This window comes from Uloborus diversus, unplaced genomic scaffold (assembly GCF_026930045.1).
Source record: "Uloborus diversus isolate 005 unplaced genomic scaffold, Udiv.v.3.1 scaffold_655, whole genome shotgun sequence".
Lineage (NCBI taxonomy): Eukaryota > Metazoa > Arthropoda > Arachnida > Araneae > Uloboridae > Uloborus > Uloborus diversus.
Window position 1 is genome coordinate 19,455 of NW_026558852.1, and position 19,197 is coordinate 38,651.

The 19,197-nt window shown below is 33.2% G+C and overlaps 1 protein-coding gene across 1 annotated transcript in view; it reads left to right on the plus strand.

The window, feature by feature from the left end:
- The first annotated feature begins 1,586 nt into the window (after window positions 1-1,586).
- The window catches only part of LOC129233722 (serine/arginine repetitive matrix protein 4-like), a 45,341-nt gene continuing 27,730 nt past the window's right edge, over window positions 1,587-19,197 (plus strand). The window contains exons 1-2 of the mRNA XM_054867700.1: window positions 1,587-1,892; window positions 13,198-13,320. Coding sequence (XP_054723675.1) covers window positions 1,587-1,892; window positions 13,198-13,320 — 429 coding nt within the window. The remainder of the gene's footprint in view (window positions 1,893-13,197; window positions 13,321-19,197) is intronic.

Sequence of the window (19,197 nt, forward strand, 5' to 3'; positions counted from 1 at the left end):
AAAATCTCGCATGTTAGTTAAACATTTACCCAATGCTAATTCAGTTTTATACCGACAGTGTCCTTGCTTTCCTATGACCTTCAGCTTACTGTAGTTAATAAATGCATATTTTGCACTTCCGTCGGTTCCATGTGGGAAGCTGGGAAATGAGAATCTATTATCGTAATCGCTTAGCTCTTGCTTCTGAGCGTCTATGGGCGGATCCATTGCTTCTAACAAGGCAGAGAGGAGACTACTTCTTAGCGTGAACTTCGCCACCCACATCCTTCAGGAAGTTATTACCCGATAGCAGCATTCAGGGTCACAGTGTGGGGGGTGACACTGGGTCATATCGCTACTGGAAGACACTAATTGAAGAAAATAAATAAATACAAGCAGACATTTTAAAAGAAGGAGACCAGGCTGCGTCATACTAACGTGACTGTAAACAATATGTAAAAAAAATGTATTTTGAGAGACGAAATGGAAGCATAATCAGGTGTGCCCTAGAAGGGAAGGGTCATGGCACAAGTACCATTAAATTTTTAAGGGGATGTTTTGGGGATATTTTCTCTTTCTGGACGCGCCACCTCTTTGGAGGTGTTCCAGTATTTGAGTGGTGCGCCATCGCTCTTGGGGAGGGGGCACGACAGGTCGCACCGTTTCTATTGTTGATTTTCTAATAAATTCTTAGATAAGGGGGGTGAGGTTCATAGTAAAAAGACAATAGTTAATAAAACCAAGAAATTGTCCGAAAAAATTCAAATTTTTTGTGTGAACTTTACTTTATCAATGGCACTTTTTCGCCCTTTCCACCATCGAAATTTAAAAAAAAAAATTAGTGACCCTATTGTAGAGTTGTTAAAAATATCTTTACGCTCCCTACTATTTTTTTTTTTAATAAAACAGATTAGGCTGTTACATTAACTGTTTCATCAAAAATGAAAATTCCTTTCAAATTCCTTGATACTAAACACAACACGTTCTAGTGTGGTGTGGTGTGGTGTAGGTAGCCCCGCAGTACAACTTCCCCGTAATGTTAAGGGGGCGTAGCAAGGGCGCCCATATAGGGGGCAAGGAGGGGCTTGAACCCCCCGCTTTGAAATTTGAACTTCCTTGCTTTGGCACTTTTTTCTTTGCAAAAATGTAAAAACATTTCTTCTCCAGCCATTAATGAATAAGTTATTAAAATGAAATATTTTAATGACTCTAATCTGTCCTAAAATCGGTTTCCATGGAGAAAATTCCCTCCTAACCAATAGGGAAAATATCTGAGACCCCTTTACAATTTTGCATATGGGCGCCCTTTGGGCCTAGTGACATTACTATCACTAAAATATTTTAAGTAGTTACTAGTATATCGTTTGGATTTTTAAAATTTATTGAGGATGAAAAAACATTTGCTATTACTAATTTGGACAAGATTGAACTTGCTCGAGTTCCGCCTTGTTTAATATTAGTTGCCACGCATGAGACCAAACGCGTGAAATCAATCCTTAACCCGGCATGTTCTTTTAAACTTGGAGATTTATTACATTTAAACTGAAATCATTCCCGCAATAGTTCCGTAAAATTCTTTCTCAGTAATCTTCCATTTTTTTAAAATTATGGATGGAATAAATTCTTACTCAAAATTCTCAGCCCAAGCATCGGCCAATGATGTACCAATAGATAAAGACTCAAATTCTGGAAGAAATGAGCTCAGAATGAAAAAAGTTGGAAATTATACACTGAAAGCTATAGAGCTTCATGGACAGGATGGATCATCAGTGCAAGAAATCAACAGCGTTTTAGCGTCTAAACATCAACTGAACGTCAAGGAACAGGCAAAGGATATCTCGATGTTCCTCAAGGATGCTGTCGAGTCTGGTGCTTTGTCCATGACAAATGGCAAATACAAGATTGCTGAACGAGTCAGACGCAGACGTGGAAGCAGAAAGTCTGGAGGCAGACGAAGAACAAGATCCAGAAGGTCGGGAGGCAGGAAAAGATCTGCATCCAGAAGACGACGTTCTTCTGGCCGTCGCAAAACGTCTGGACGTCGTCGCTCTACCAGGAGAAGGCGATCAAGAAAGCATAAGCACACTCCTGGCGATGAGTGCGATATGTGACCAGTTTGACGTCTTTATGTACAAAACTTTTTTGGCGGGGAAAACAGATTTTTGAATGACCAAGCACCAAGCTAGCTCAGACTTTAGCTACTGAAGTATTATAAACTGTACGTTTCAGATTTGTTCCCAAAGCTTTAAATACTTTAAAACTATCTGACTGTAATCGATAAATGTAAATAAAAATTGATAAATCTAAACAAAAAGATCAATTAAATAAAAATGCGGTTCTTACGATGAGTGTATTTTGGCATACTTTCGAATATTAAGTTTTTGGCACGGTTTGTAAGTTTGGTATAATTTTGGTAACCAGTTAGAAAGTTTATAGCTATAGGCAACCACATTTTTATTGGCAACCAAAATTTTATTTTCAAACAAAATATTTTGCCCATGTTATGGGGCAGTTTTTAGGACGTTGGAACAATGGCGAATTGGCGCAATATTTTTGCCATTTTTTCTCCTCGTTCTCTTATTTTACATTTCAATAGAACTTTTCGTGTCAATGTGTTGTTCTACTTAGGCAAATCATTTGATATTTTAACGACTTTACTCAATCATTTGGTAAATTTTGTTTTCATTTCAATGTTGTTTGAATTCCGTTGCAACGAAATTCTTGTTACAACGAAAAAAATGATCCCTTCATTTTCGCTGTAACTGGATTTTACTGTATTATACACAGTTAAATCTAGTGTGGTGTTGGTTTAACTTTTTGATTTGCTTAAAGTTAATCATCAAATTTAAAATTTCAGCAAAATTCATTTTGGCAACATTTGACAAGCAGATAAGCACTTTATTTTGACTAGTTTGCCAAAACCATTTTGAAAACGCTCCAAGTGTTCCAAGTTATGATAACGCCTCCGACACTCTTAGTACTATTGCCAAAAAAATAATGAAAATCACCCCACAGTGTTTATTTCAAAAATCCCCATTTCACTTCTGAAATTAAAAATTTTACCGAATCAGGGAAGATTTCTTTACTGAGATTCTTGGAAAGGGAAGATTTCGATAATTGGAAAATTGGTGATTTTAATGTATTGTCAAATTTCGTCAAATTTTTGGCACAAGGCCTGATCGTGAAATGCTTTTCCTTTTATACGTTTTCAAAAGTAGACTATTTGCATAGGATTATCATAAAGCAACAGGGTTACCAAAATAAAGTTTGACTTAAAATGTGTCGATAATTTCCCAATGGGATCGTTTCCAATATTTTAAAAGTTGGAACTACTTTGATATACCCCCCCAAATCGGAAATTTGGCGACTTTTTTTGTTTTTGTTGACACAAAACTTTGTTGCCACAAAACTTTGTTGCCACAAAAATTGTTGCCACAAAACTTTTAAAAAAACTCAAAAAATGGTACAAAATACATGAAAATACTAAATTTGGCAACAGTAAAAACCTAAAAGCTGAAAAAACCTAAATTGGCAACACCAAAATAAGGAACAGCAACCCTAAAAAGTCCGTAGGGAATGCCAGATTTGGCGCATAATTTTTGGGGGTGTATATCAAAGTTATACCTAAAAGTTTTTTTTTCTGAAACAACATGCTTAAAAACATAGGATCTAATCATTTTTTAAATAATTTGTTTAAGTTTAATATTAAAAAAAAAAAGCTTAAATCGGTGATCTTTCATTGTTTACATTTCTTGCCGATGACATCACAAATGATAAAATGTCATTCTGTGTTGCCATTCACAGTGCAAAATATTTAATTCGCATCTTTAAACGTGTATTGGCAACGATATGGTTAATATCAAGCGTAGAGCGCAATTTTAATACGCTTCTTGATTATCATAACGTGGAAACGCGGTACAAAGATGCACCAAAAAGCATCATTTGTGACGTCATAAAAATTGGACATTTTAAAAAATTAATTAAAGAGTAACTGTTGGGAAAATGAAAGAATTTTCTGGGTCCATGTTATTTATTTATTTTTTTGCTTATTCTATCAATTTCAGTGACTAAAAGTACTACTTTTGACTGAAGGAAACACCCCATTATCGAAATATCTCCCTTGGTTACTTAGATTCTGTTTGCAGAACTCATTTAAAATACTAGTTTCATTTGTGAGCCAGTAAGGAAGAAAAATAACTGAATGGAGTCGTATCCGAAATTTTTAAAGAATTTTTTTCTGAAAGAACATGTTTAAAAACATAGGATTTGACCATTTTTTAAATAATTTGACAAAGTTTTCTTTAAAAAAGAAATTTTAATCGATGTGCAGATTCAGTTTCTTTTTTAATTTTCTGCACATGACATCATAAATGATGAAATGCAATTCACTGATGCCATTAGCGTAGAGCACAATATTTAATTCGTTCCCTACTCATGTGTACTGGCAACGATATTTTTGATAGCAAGCGTTGAGAGCAACATTTAATTCGCTTCTGAATTATCATAACCTGGAAACGCGGTAGACAGCAAGCGTAAACATTCAGCTCGCCAGTGGAGTGCGTGGCAGAGTTCATCACTTGTGACGTCATAAAAGAAAGATCACCGTCTTGTTTGAAAAATTCGACATTTTAAATAATTCATTAAAATTTAAACGTGTTGAAAATAAAATATTTTCCTCGCTCCATGTTATTCTTTTTGCTCATTCCATCAAATTTTTTGACTGAAGGAAACAACCTCATTCTTTGAATGTCGTGTGACTCGCAGTTATGTTGCGGTATTCAGGGTCAAGGGATGCTCTTTACGGTTTTGAAGGAATAAACGAGTATTCAATTTAGGCGGTGTCCGAAGCATAAAACATTGTCCTTCACAAAGCTACAAGATTGATCATCGAGTTGCGTGATTGAAGGGATTTTCGCATTGTTGATCAACAGCTCATTGTTCGTTGTACGCACAGCTCAGACTATTAAGCAGAGTACACAATCAACAGTTTTGAAAAGCTGCTCACGCCAAGTTCATATAACACAGGCGTTTCTTTTCGTCTTTCAACTTAGTGAAAAAGTAACGAAGTATTAAAATCGAGAAATAAAAAACATTCAAATTTGGGTGTTCACTGGTGATGGTAGAGGCGGCTATTGGGACCGAATACCTTTTTTCAAAAACGAATTAAACCTGGAGAGCCAACATCCATAGCAGATTGATGCTGCTCCCTAGCAAATATCCTCACAAGTTTTTGAGCATCAGTCGAGCTTCGGTCTAGAATGCAAGCATGCAGAAAGAAAAATCTACCAAGTCAAGTAAATTTTGAGTTGAACGTTTTGAAGCTTATTGTGAGTAAATAATACAGTAGAGAACCAATTATCCGGGAAGTTCGGGACCATCGCTATCCCGGATATCTGAATTTCCCGCTTTTCTGGATCTGTAAAAAGAGCTATTGGCCGATTGTTTATAAAGCTTAAATTACTATAATAAATAATAACACATATTCGAATAAGAAGAAAACATTTCAGAAATGCTTATAAATATCGATATATTAAAAACTACTAGTGAGGGAAAAATGTAAGCACCAAAAGACATGAGACCCCTCACAATCAGTTTGAAAAAGGGGGAAAAAATGAAAAAGAATAAAGCAATCTAAAGGATATCGTTTAAAAAAATGATAAAGGTAAAAACAGTTCTATGAATAAGCGAAAATCACTCATTCCTCCCCCCTTCCGATGTAAAATAAACACATTCTTAAACTAAAATGATTAAAAACTCTTTAAAAATGAAAAACAAATCGTTGATATTTGAAGTATTTCGTCAAATAAACAAAACATACAATAATTACATCAACAGTAGATTTAATAAATTATTTTCAAATAAAAAAATAACCGACTTCAAAAAACAAAAAGGAACTGAAAGGTAAAAAATAATGAATCATACTTACGAATGATTTTTTACCCAAACGTATAAATCAAATTTATTTTACAATTCCTGTACAAAAATCAACTAAACTAAACACCAAATTATAAATTAAACACTGATTTTTATTACCGTACGATGAATTATTTTAATACCTAACTAATTATATACGATCTCTTAATTTTTAATAACCTTTTTAAGTCGGTTCCTCCTATAAACTACTACCTAACGTAACTGACAACCCACTAGAGTTTTGAAAACTAATTTAACTAAACGCGAAATTGGTCTTTAAATCTAAACCTACTCAGTTACGTTAGGAGGCCTCGACTTCAAAAGGTTATTAAAAATTGAGAGATCGTATATAATTAGTTAGGTATTAAAATAATTCATCGTACGGTAATAAAAATCAGTGTTTAATTTATAATTGGGTGTTTAGTTTAGTTGATTTTTGTACAGGAATTGTAAAATAAATTTGATTTATACGTTTGGGTAAAAAATCGTATGTAAGTATGATCCATTATTTTTTACTTTTCAGTTCCTTTTTGTTTTTTGAAGTCGAATCTTTTTTTATTTGAAAATAATTTATTTTTTGCTTTTTAGTAGTGTAAATATAAAGTAAGTACATAGGATAGAGTATGTGGTTCACTCTTTACGTACATCTCGAGTGAGAAAGCACAGGAGTCTGAAAACAGCTAAGATGAACAAAATAGAGAAAGAAAAAGAGCACAGCGTCTCGGAGATTTCCGAAGACTGTGAAAAAATGCTTTTTCAAATGCGCAATCATTTACAAAGAAAATTGTCTTCATCATCAGTTACGGTAAGTGTGATAATCGGTGAGTGTACATAATTACCGGTGATTGTACACAATCACCATTACACTTGGTAAATGTGATCAATTATTCAATATTTATCACATTTACCGGTTTATTTATACAATCCCCGACTCTTGATGGGAAATGTAATAAATTTGGATAATTCCGTGAGTAACGAGGGTTTAATTCAAAAAAAAAAAAATAATAATAATAATTTGAATTTTGTCATCTTGAATTCAAATTATGTTTTTCCCAATCACGAGTATGTAGCAGGTGTGTTTGTGTGTGTGGGGGGAGGTATGTGTGTTTGTGTGTAGGGGTATGTGTATGTGTGTGTAGACATGTGTGTTTGTGTCTGTGTGCAGGCATGAGTGTTGGTAGTTGTATGTATGAGTGTTTGTGTGCGTGGGGGAGGGGTATGTGTATGTGTGTGTAGGCATATATGTTTGTGTCTGTGTGCATACATGAATGCGTGGGTAGTTATGTGTGTATGTGGTGGTGTGTGTGTATGTGTTTGCGTATGTGGTGTGTATGTCTGTGTATGTGTTTGTGTGTGTACTATGTGTGTGTGTGTGTAGTTGTGTATGTATGCGCGTGTGTGTAGCATATGGGTGCAACCTGGAGACGGTTTTCACTATAGTAGCAGCATCGTGAGGAGCAGGTCGACGGTAATGCTGCAAAGGGTGCTGGCGGGAAAATAAAATGATAGCACATCAAAACAGTCAAATGAAAGCAATAAGCAATCGTGATTGCTCAAAAAAATTAACATTAAAAAATATTTTTACAATTAAAACTAAGTTTGATATCTATTAAAGCTTACTAAAATATATTAATGAAAAAATTATAAATCTGGCGTTGCTTTACTTTACTTGAACTCAGTATCTTAGAACAAACAAATTAGATGATATATCAAAAGTAATGTCATCGGAAACGTCACTGCGGGAGGGGATAGAGGGAGTGGTCCACTCCAGATTTAACCTTTCTGGGGAGGGTGGATGAAACTCAAAAGAGTTTTAATAAATTTTTCCAAATAGCTCTTAAATTGCTTAATTTATCCAATGTTAAAGAAATTTGATTACAGTATTGCGGGTGCAATTTTATAAAATGCGTTCATAATTATACTTGTCTTTTAATGTAAATTTTCAATTTCCCACATAGATTGAAATTTATTTTTCTGACAATTGTATGAACTTCATGCTTGCATAAAAAATAATTTTGTTTCGGAGCGGATGGGGGTCTGGGGAGGGGGAGTACAACAAATTACCACCCCGGATGACATAATCACCATTAAACTAAATAATAGTGATCAAATTTTCTGTTCTTTTTTTTCCCCTTTACAATTACCGACTTGCAATGGAGAATGTCATAAAATCGGATAATTTTTCCGAATAAGGTGTTAATTTCAAAAAAAGAAATATTTCATTAACTTTTCTGAAAATACAAGGTTAAGAATTTAAGAATTAGAAAACCGTCGTGATGGCTGTTAAAACGTACAGTAATATTTCAAACTAAATAAATAAATGAGTAAAAGTAACTCTTTTACTTTATTTTCATTAGATGTTTCATAAAACGCACTTTATATACGTATAATACACAATGTACATTATATTGTAAAATATACCGCCTGGGTAATATTACTCATGTACTCTTTTAGGGCTCGTTTAATATTCTCTTTCTGCCACAATGACCTATTGTTAAATGTGCTTCATGAATTACGATAAACATTTCTTCAAAATACACGAAAAATCAAACATTGTAAGTTGCCTTATTTACGGGATCGATTAGTTTTCAACATTGACAAAACTTTCATTACGTCATATCTTTTTAGTCTAAGATACTTTTCCGATTTCCCCCCCCCCCCCCAACGAATTTTGTTTTACCATAATGCACCTTTATTAACAAATCGCCAAATTTTTATTTCGTCTTTTTTTGAGTTCATAACAGTTATTAAAACTTTAAATTGAAATGCTGAAGCAAACCGCTATTATTAGGAACTCTATAAAAGCAAGAAAGCAAACATCGCGACAAAAAAAAAAAAAAAAAAAAAAAGTCTTGCCTGCACGACATCAGAAATACCTCAATAATCTGTACAACTAGGGAATCCAGGTTGTTCGAACGAATGAAAGTTCGGTTTAAAACAAAATAACTGAAAAGTTGAGCCAGGGTACAAAACAAACTAGTGTATGCAGTAAAAATTGCATTTTGAATTCAAGAGAATAAAACATAAAACTGACGAAATTTTTTTAAAAATGCGTAACAAAAATACAAAGTATGGAATACAAAGATTTATTATGACGCTAAATCGCATTTCATTTATACAGTGTACAATTACAGTGTACATGGCTGTCCGGATTGGTCGAAATCCAGTTTAATAGGGTTTGGGTTACTGAGTGGTTGCTGTATGTAGGTTAAAATCCCACTAACATGGACAAAAAATGTGCAAACGCCGATAAATGCATTTGACATAGAGCACCCGTCGCATAGAAATACTATGCGTCATTGAAAAAGCTAAGTAGCTTTGCAAACTCAACGAATGTTCGCTAAATGTCGACTTTATTACATTTCCCATTACGAGTCGGAAATTGTATGCATTAACCGGGAAATTTGATAAATATGGCTAAATATTCAACAATTTATCACATTTACCAATTTTGGTGGGGATTGTGAACAATCATCGGGGAATATACAAAATCACCGGACTTATCACACCGTAACATCGATACAGTTGGATTAATCGTTCTACATATATTTGTACATTGAGTTAGTTTTTGGCAATATCAAGTTATTTTAGCATCAAAACTTGACGTCCATCGAGCTGTTCGACAACTATTACACATCGATGTTTTCGACGGAAATGCTCCTTTTGGAATGAGGTTCACTATTTTTACAATAGTAACTTTTATAGCAGTATTTTAATTAAATAATACGTTTAAAAAGGATTTATTGTATTCATACATTATTATTCGCTTAGTGGCAGTTCTTTTCCTGAATTTAGGAACAATTGTACACACCTTTCTTTTAGCTTTAACTTTTTCGAAAAATTCTGAGCGGACGAAACAGTAGCGAGGATGGTTGCGTTGTGCAAATTTTTCCCGACTCAAAAGGTACCAAATCATCTCAAATTAAGAAGCAATATAATATCAAAGAATTACAATTTAAAAATAATATATATTTTTAAATGCAACAAAAAGTAAATAAATAAATAAAAGTGAAAAAGCAAAAGTGGAATTTACGCTTTTGCAATTATATTGTTTTCGAAATTTTAAAAACATTTTTTTCCGAAAGAGCATGCTTAAACATTTTAAAAACAATTTAACAAAGTTAAGTATTTTTAAAAAACAATTTCAATCGGTGCGCAGATTCAATTTTATTTTTTGCGCTTCTTTTTTGACATCACAAGTGATGGAATACCATTCACAGATGCCATCAGAGCAGAGCGCAATATTTGGGCATTAGATAGAGATAAAACTATTACAGTCGACTCCCGCTACAACGCGATCCGACTTACACGAAATGGCTGTAACGCGAGTTTTTCAGGAGCAACGAATTTCAGAGCTAAAGTGAATTTCTCGCTCTCAACACGAAATTATTTGTAAAAGAAGCGTGATGCTGTTTCGGCTTTGTTATTCAGCTTTATTAGTGTGCATAATCACCAATCCTCATTTTTCATCTATTTATTATAAATATGAAAGGTGATGAAATATTGTAGCACCTAGGCACGTTGTTTCATCAAAGTTTGAAGATGGAAACAAAAAGCGGAAGTTGCGATAATGTAAGAAAAGGTAAAGATTGATACGCTTAAACAACTAGAATGCGGGTAGAAGGTAGCACGACAATTAGGTATGAGTGAATCTTTCATACGTATAATTAAAAGTCAAAAGAAGACAATCCGTATAAGTCCAGACCTTAGTTTTAATATGAAGATTGCAGGGTAGTGTTTAAGCAAAATGCAAACAATATGAAATTGGAATTTGCTCTTGTACTGTAGATTATAGAGACGTTGAAAGAGAGTTGTTACTATACATGTACATGTTACAAAAGTAAATGTGAAGCTACTGTATTTATAAATATATTGGAATGACGATCAGATTGCGCAGCATAAATAATCATCGTCATTTTTTAAGTTTTAAATGTAACTTATTGTATCTACTGCAGTGTTTGAATAATGCAGCTTTAAAAAAAATGGGCAAAAATTCACCTCTTTATGTGAGAAACGGTAGTATATAGTTTAAAAAGGTCGAAAACGGTTTAAAAGGTGTTTAAAAACGTCTAAAAAATCATATGCACAACACTTTTCCACAACGCGAAATTTCGACTTACGCGAGGAGTCTTGGAACGCATGCCTCGCTTAAGTGGGGATCCGATTGTATAAAGCAATAATACTAATGAATTTCATGTTTGCTGACAGAAAAGCCTTCATTCAAAATTCTCATTACGATTGCTTTTAATATTACTGTTTAAAGGCAACCTTCTTTTGAAAAAATGCATAAACATTCACCTCGCCAATGGAGTAGCGCGCCGAATTACATAACTTGTGACGTCATAAAGACCACGCCTCTTTTTTTTTTTTTTTTTAAATTGGTCATTTAAAAAAAATAACTAAAAATGAAGCGTTGGGAAAATGAAAGTTTTTTTTCTCGCTCCATCTTTTTTTTTTTTTTTTTTTTTGCTAATTTTATCGATTTCAGTGACTAAAAGTAGTACTTTTGACTGAAGGAAAAAATCCTATTCCGCCAAAATTGTTGTAGCTGAGATCTTTAGAGAAGCGTTTTAGTTGAAAAAGATTGTTTTCTAACTTTTTGTAATGTTACGTCATTTCGCTGCAGTATTTGCGTGCTTAACATTCACACTTTAGCAATCTTTCAAAATTGAATTCACTGACCGTAACCAAACACGTAAGAAGACATTGCAAGCGAACTTTTCTTTTTTTTTTTTTTTTTCACAGAAGAGAAACATTTTATATAAATTTATGAACAAATTTGAATATTGTACGGAAGAAGTTGCAAAGTTTGTTTCGGACGAGTTTTTATTGAAATTATGTAAAAAAAAACTTTAGGGCATCATAAACTTGTTTTCATGATACTGATATTATTAAGATTTAAGCCAGAGATTTTACATTTAACGCATTGAAAAAATACAATTCAAAATAATACGATGAAAAAATAAAATAAAATATAAAAACATGAATTCGTTTAACCCCGTTATAATTTTGCAAAAGTAAAAAAATAATAATAATAAATAAATAAATAAATAAATTTTAAAAAATGCTACATTTACTATCAATTTTTTCATTTAAAATAAATTAAAAAAAAAAGCATCGCATTTGAAAGAAAATTTTTTTCTTAAAAAAAATCAATATACATTTTTTGAAAAATATTTCTTTTCCTATGTTTAACTTTTGTGTGTTCTTTTATAAAAAAATTTCATTTTTATTCATAAAGGTTAAAACTTGTCTATGAAAACTTCGATTGTCATACGTGTTTTGCCTATAGAAAACTACAGACATTCTTAACGATAAAAATAAACTAAAGAAAACATCAAATTAAAAAGACTATATGGGGTTAAGATAAGTTAAAGATGATAAATTTTCCTAACGCATGGAGCAAAAAATGTTTTCAAAAAAATGTAGTGACTAAATTGGCAACCGCATTTAATATTTCATGTAAAAATGCATTTTAATATCAAGATTATTTCTAAAGATAGTCCGATAGATATAGAAAGATATAAATTACACTAGATTTGAAATATCTTCTGAAGGGAGTAAAATGTTGACAGGTTGGCGTAGGATTTAAAAAAAAAAAAAAACATATTTCCAAGTTAAGTTTTTTTAAATTTATTGAAAAGTTCTTCGGATAATTCATTCACATAAGTTTCTTTTGACTTATTTCTATCTAAATATATTTATTTTTGTTGATTGATCAAAGAGTTACTATTTATTTAAAGCACTTCATTCATAATTCCTTGACAAGTCTTATTTCTAATATGATAATTCAGCAAGCCCTTATTAATTCGGACTCTAATAAACCGGACTTCGCTTCTTCCAGAGAACCATTTACATGTAGATACTATGTAAATAAAAGGTGAGTTAGCAAAAATGTATTTTTGTAGGCCTAGTACACACTAGTTATGTTCATACTGCACTTAATTTTCTCTTATGCAGTTTTGTATTTCATTCACTTAATTTCAAAATACAATTTTTGCTGTGGTCAGTAGTTTGTTCATGTACCTTGGCTCAATTTATTGGTTATATTGTTTAATCCGTACTTTCATTAATTCATGCTTGGGTCTCCTATTAGTCAGGATTAATGAGGTTCTATTGCATAACGTTGCAGCCCATAAAGCTTTCATGAAACTATTTTCATCGTCAATCTTTGTTTCATGTCTTTTAAAATTAATGAAGATTTTATGTTACTTTTGCAAGATGTCTCGTCTGCAGAAATTAATCATGTATGATTGAATTTCAAAATACTATGAAATAAACAGTTATTCCTTTTATTCATTTCAGGTGGAAACTCGCGTGCAGAGGCAGCTTGTTTTGGAAGATGGACGCGTGGTGGCGGATTCTGGCCCTCAAGTCACGACAAAGACGAAAGAAGATACTCGCGTGGAAGAGTCTGAAAACACAGAAGTGAGTAAACATCCAGACGAAAACAAAGAGAGTGAAAAATGTAGAAAATGTTTAAAACAGCTCAAGATAGATACCATGTGATATAAAAGCACCGACTAGACCCCATATTTCTAAACGGCCCCATTTTTTAAAAACTTTATACATAGCATTAAAACGATATGAACAATACAGTATTTAAAAATAAATAATAGCCGATGAGGAAGTAACCCGCGTGTTTCAACAATGAAACTCGCACCACGGTATGATAATTTGATAATATGTTTTGGTCATTCGCAACTCCAGAGCTCGAATAAGCTACCTTGTGATGATTAATGATACTGAAGAAAAAGGTAAAACATTCCATTCCACGTGTTTCCTTTGGGGAAAATTACAGGCTTCAGACAGTTAATGATGTAATGTAATTTCAGAAGATTCGAAAAGAGATCTTCCCTCAAACACGAGGAAAAAATACTGTCATTCACTAAGCGTCAAAGCAAGTTATAGGTTACGACATTTGTTTCTTTTACCTTTTTCATCCGCCATTAGACAATGGCTGCAGCGCCCCTATAGTTTATTGGAGTTGCGAATATTTAACATACAGGGAAATGCTTTATCGTGACAAGGCTGAACTCGATGCGGGAACTTAACTGTTTCACTGGTAAGATTGTCATCCTCATCCTCAAATAAATAATAGCCGATGATAAAGTAACCCGCGTGTTTCAACAATGAAGCTCGCGCCACTGCATGACAATTTGATAATTCGCAACTCCAACGAACTATAGGGGGCACTGCAGTCACTGACTAATGGCGAACGAAAAAACTAAAACAAACGCATGTGGTAACGAAGAAAATGGTAATAAGTCTAGTAAATTTTGTTCGTATGCATGATTTTTTCGCTTTATTCTTTTTAAATTAATTTTCAAAGTCTTGTGGATATTCTGGATCACGTAGAAAGAAATAAGAATTCAAGAAGCATTACTAAACGTCAAAGATTAATGCAAACTACGTAGTTCGTAGTTCTAAGCAGCTATTTCCACGATGTTGAATTCGATATTTATCAATTCTTGATAAAACTAAATAATAATTGTGGCCTGACAAGAATAACAATTAATGCTAGAAAATTAAATATGACATTACAAATTATTATCGAAAGAAGGTGATACTTTTTTGCCTTGCTTGGCTAGCGCTTATTGTTTTGCATTTGTAGCCGAGTTATTTCTCTCGAATTCCCGAATCGGTTAATTTAAAATTTTTCTGTTTCGATTTTTCTAATTTCTGAGACACGATTTAAATGTCTCATGTTATGCGAATCATCAACAAAATTCTCACGGATATATGGTGGTAGTTTTCTTTTCAGTTGATTGACCATTATTTCTTTTTACTTATCGAATTCTGTAATCTTACTACCATTTTATTCCACTCATGATAAAAATTAAAAATGGTTTAACTAAAAACGCGAAATCTCGCCAAGGATACTTTGCTCGCACAATACTAAAACTATAACCCTAAACAAATTTGGCGAAACCTTTCAGCTGAAAATAAAAGCAACAAAATAAATTCTTTCTCGGTTAAACATTTTTCATTTCGTTCTACGATAATATATTCACGAAAAAATTTTGCATACTGTCTATTCCAACTAAATGCTGCTGTAAAATATGGTTTGTTAAATTAATTTAAGATTAAAAAAACCCCATATTCTCACAAATTCACACAAAACAATAAAATTTTTACCTGGTATAACGTTATCCAAGTTTGTTAATCCAGAGTTTTCTGGTGTTAACGTGCTTTCACCATTTCTCAATCAAATCACTTTTTAGAGGGAAATAATGAAAACTAACATTATTTTGAGGAGCTCGAACACTTTCTGTTGATGAAAGCAATCCAAGACACATCGATTGCATTAATAAATACTCAGAACAAACTGCCTATGTTTAAATCAACAGACTTACGTGAAACGCAATGTGGCAATGTTTCAGTTTTTCCGGCAGTTTTGTAAATCACCGCAAGATAGCGTATTCGAGCGCTGGAGTTGCGAATATGTTTTGGTAATGTTTGACATGCATGGAAAAGCTTTATTGTGACAAGGCTGAACTTGATCCGGCGACTTAACAGTTTTACTGGTAAGACTCATTTTAGGAAAACGAAGGAACCAAAGCAATTCGCAACTCCAATAAACTATAGGGGGCGCTGCAGCCACTGTCTAATGGCGAATGAATCAGGTAAAACAAACAAATGCTGTAACTTATAACTTGGTTGAAGATTATTGAATGAAAGTAATTTATCATAGTTTTTGTAGGAAGCTTTCTTTTCTATTGTTCTGAAATTGCAATACACTAAAAACTATCTGAAGCCTGTAATTTACCCCAAAGAAAACACGTGGAATGAAATGTTTTACCTTTTTCGGTGGTATGGTAAATCACAGCAAGATAGCGTATTCGAGCTCTGGAGATGCGAATTGACGCTATCTACTGGAGTTTAGGGTTAATCCACTGGTGTTTGGGTTAAAATTTCAACTATCAAAATATCACCAAACAGGCAATTTCTTCGTTTAAATGTAGAAACAATTTTCACCCGTCATACCATGACGGGTGACTTTCTAATTCAAAAAAATAATAAAGTTAATGATTAATGAATTGGGAAAAATACTTCCATATAAGAGAATTTTATTCATTCTGCCAGTAGCGGAATTACCATGGCACAAATGCGAGGATCTCTCATGACCGTAGGGGCTCCGAAGGAGATTCAGAAATGCACATGATAAATAATTTACAAGTTCTGTGATAGATAAAAGGGCCCCAAAATCGGTAGACGGGACACTGCATTCTGCCATAACCTTCAAAGGTCTCTAACTTGATGAAGGCCTTGGGCCTCCCTTTTAGTTAGTGCAAATATGGTTCAAAGTGATAATTAAAAAAAAGGATAAAATAACGTTTTTAGTTGATTACTATCATAAATCCGATAATTTATTGTTTGGAATCTTAATAAAAAGTAAACAACCACACACAAAATGGCACTTAGTGAAGCTGGATACTTGGGCGTGGTTCTGTTAGTTTTCTTAGAAAAAAAAAGCTTTGTTGTGTCAACTCCACCCGAAAGAAAACATTGTTGCAAATTGCCCAGGAAAAGCAAGAAGACCTTGTGGAAGGTCGATATAGAGTTCATTACTCAACAGTACAGTTATTGAGGAACAATAACAGTAAATTAACATTATAAATTATTTATAACACTGTTAAACAATAATTACCGTTTGAATGTAAAGCTAATATTTTGCTCAGATACGCTCATTGGTACATAAAAATAATGGTGAAAATGTTTATTTGGTTCTTTTTTTTATTTGAATGGAGAATATGTACGTATGAACAAAGACAATTAAGGATTTGTTTTGCTCCAATTTTATTTATTTTTTTTTTATTTTACGTCATCCTGCGCCGAAATGGTAAGTTTCTTGTACCAGTCTCAGCCAAAAGTTAGTCTTTGCCAGTAAGTTTCCTGCTTCGGCCGGATCCAACCTGGTGATTTCTTTGCTCCAGCCTGCTCAAAAACCATAATTCTTCGGCTCTAAAACATTATTTCAGCTGCTCCTAAATGTTATACATCGTGTCCCACCCCTGAGTAGAAACTGACGCTAAAATTGAGGTCATCATTTTTAACCGACTTCAAAAAAGGAGGTTATGATTTCGTATTGCGGCTTTTTATGTGTGTTTTCGAATTATTCCAACACTACTGGACCGATTTGAATTTTTTTTTTTTTTTTTTTTGTTTGGAATGTTATACTTTCCAGATGGTCCCATTGTAATTTGGTCTGGAGCTGATAAGGGGTCCCGGAGAAATCCAAGAAACTTTAAATTTCATACGTCATGTCACGTGGTGTTGCTGTGATCGGTATATCTTCACACCTAGGTTTTGTCTTTCTCTTGAACGATCTTTACTTCTCGCGGCACATGGATGATTGATTTTCGCAACGCTGCGCCGCCTGTTAATTTTTTATTTTCGGTGTTACTAACGTATTTATTACTGCGTAGCAAAGCAGTAAATTAAATATATTTTGCTACTTTAATAGTTGAATCAATTACCTTAATATTAATTTATTACCTTATTTATTAATAAAAACTTTCTTTAGGCACTAAAATATAAAGTTCTTTATTTAATATTCTAGTTTAAAAATATATTTAGTGTTCAATTGAGGGAGAATTGTACACAGAATCATTATAGGAAAATATAATATAGGAAAATATAAAGTTCTTTATTTAATATTCCAGTTTAAAAATATATTTAGTGTTCAATTGAGGGAGAATTGAATACAGAACACCCCTCCCCCACGATTTAATTTATATTCTTTAATAATATACATTATAACTGTGTATGATTTCTGAAGTTTGATCAATATTCTAGATTTACTATTTCACGATGACGACAGTTCAATTTGAAATTAGGGTTATATTAATTAGCAGGCTTCAAAAAAGGAGGTGGTTCTGAACTCGGATTTGTTTTTCCTTTGTACAATGTTCCATAAATACTCGAAGACACCAGTACCCGGGGCGTGCACAAGGAGAGGGGGACACCTGTTGGCCCGGGCACGAGCCTGAAGGGGGCCCAATATTTTTATAATTAAGGGTGAAATATAGGGGTAAACAATATGGAGAGGGGCCCGGCAAAGTCATTTGTGATGGGCTCCAAAATTTCTGTGCATGCCCCTGCCTGTACCGATAAGAAAAATTCTTTTTTTCTTTGAAACGGTATACTTCCTCGGCGGTCTAATGGTAATCAAGTTCAGGTTTGATGAAATTGAAAGAACTCTTCAAATATCATACTCACATTTAAATCGATTTGTACTTGAAAATTTGTATATCGTCTCACTTAGTGAACCGGTTTTTATGCTTTTTTTTTTGTTTAGTGGTGGTTTTGTTTAGGGGTGGTATACTTAGGTTCCAAATCCTATAAACTCCTATAAACAACTACATACCGTAACTGACAACCCACCGAATCCTGAATTAAACACTAATTTAACTATACGGGAAATTAGTCTTTAAAACTAAACCTACTCAGTTACGTTAGGTAGTAGTTTATAGGAGGCCCCGACTTCAAAAGGTTATTAAAAATTAAGAGATCGTATATAATTAGTTAGGTATTTAAAATAACTCATCGTATAGTTATTTAAATTAGTGTTTATTTTATAATTCGGCGTTTAGTTGATTTTTGTACTGGAATTGTAAAATAAATTTCATTTCTATGTTTGGGTAGGAAAAAGAATGTAAGTGTAATTAGTTATTTTTTGCTTTTTAGTTAATGGGTATTTTTTGAAGGCGGTTTCTTTTTTTCATTTAAAAGTAATTTATTAAGCTATGACGCTTAGTAATTCAGCGTTATTTTGAACGGGTATCAGCTCGTTTTAGTGACCAACTGACGTAATGCCCCAAAATAGACCCCTTATTTATAGCAGCTCTATATTGACGTAACAAAGTATGTCTCATTACAAGCGGTGTCATTCTAACGAATTCTATTATATATCCAATTGTAACCAAACATCAAAAATATATACAGCTAATTCTTTCCAATCCCTGTTACTTTGCATAGCATAATTTCATTTATATCTAACTTATCATCAATATTACACTTTCATTCTCATTGTGTCAAACTTATTGCGTGAGTATTGTGTGTGTATTCTTTCAAAAAAAAAAAGGATTTTTTTCATAGCCGTTAGGCATATATTAAACGTGGTAAAGACAGCTAGAGTTTTTTTTTTTTTTTTTCTGGTTGCATTTTTTCCCAACTGAATTTGCTGGGAGATACAATGGAAAATCGAAGAGCTGTCATAATTAAATCATCTTTCGTCACGACAAATTACTTTCCCCGCTATTGTTCAGCTCAAAGGCGGTCCAAATTGCAAATTGATACTTC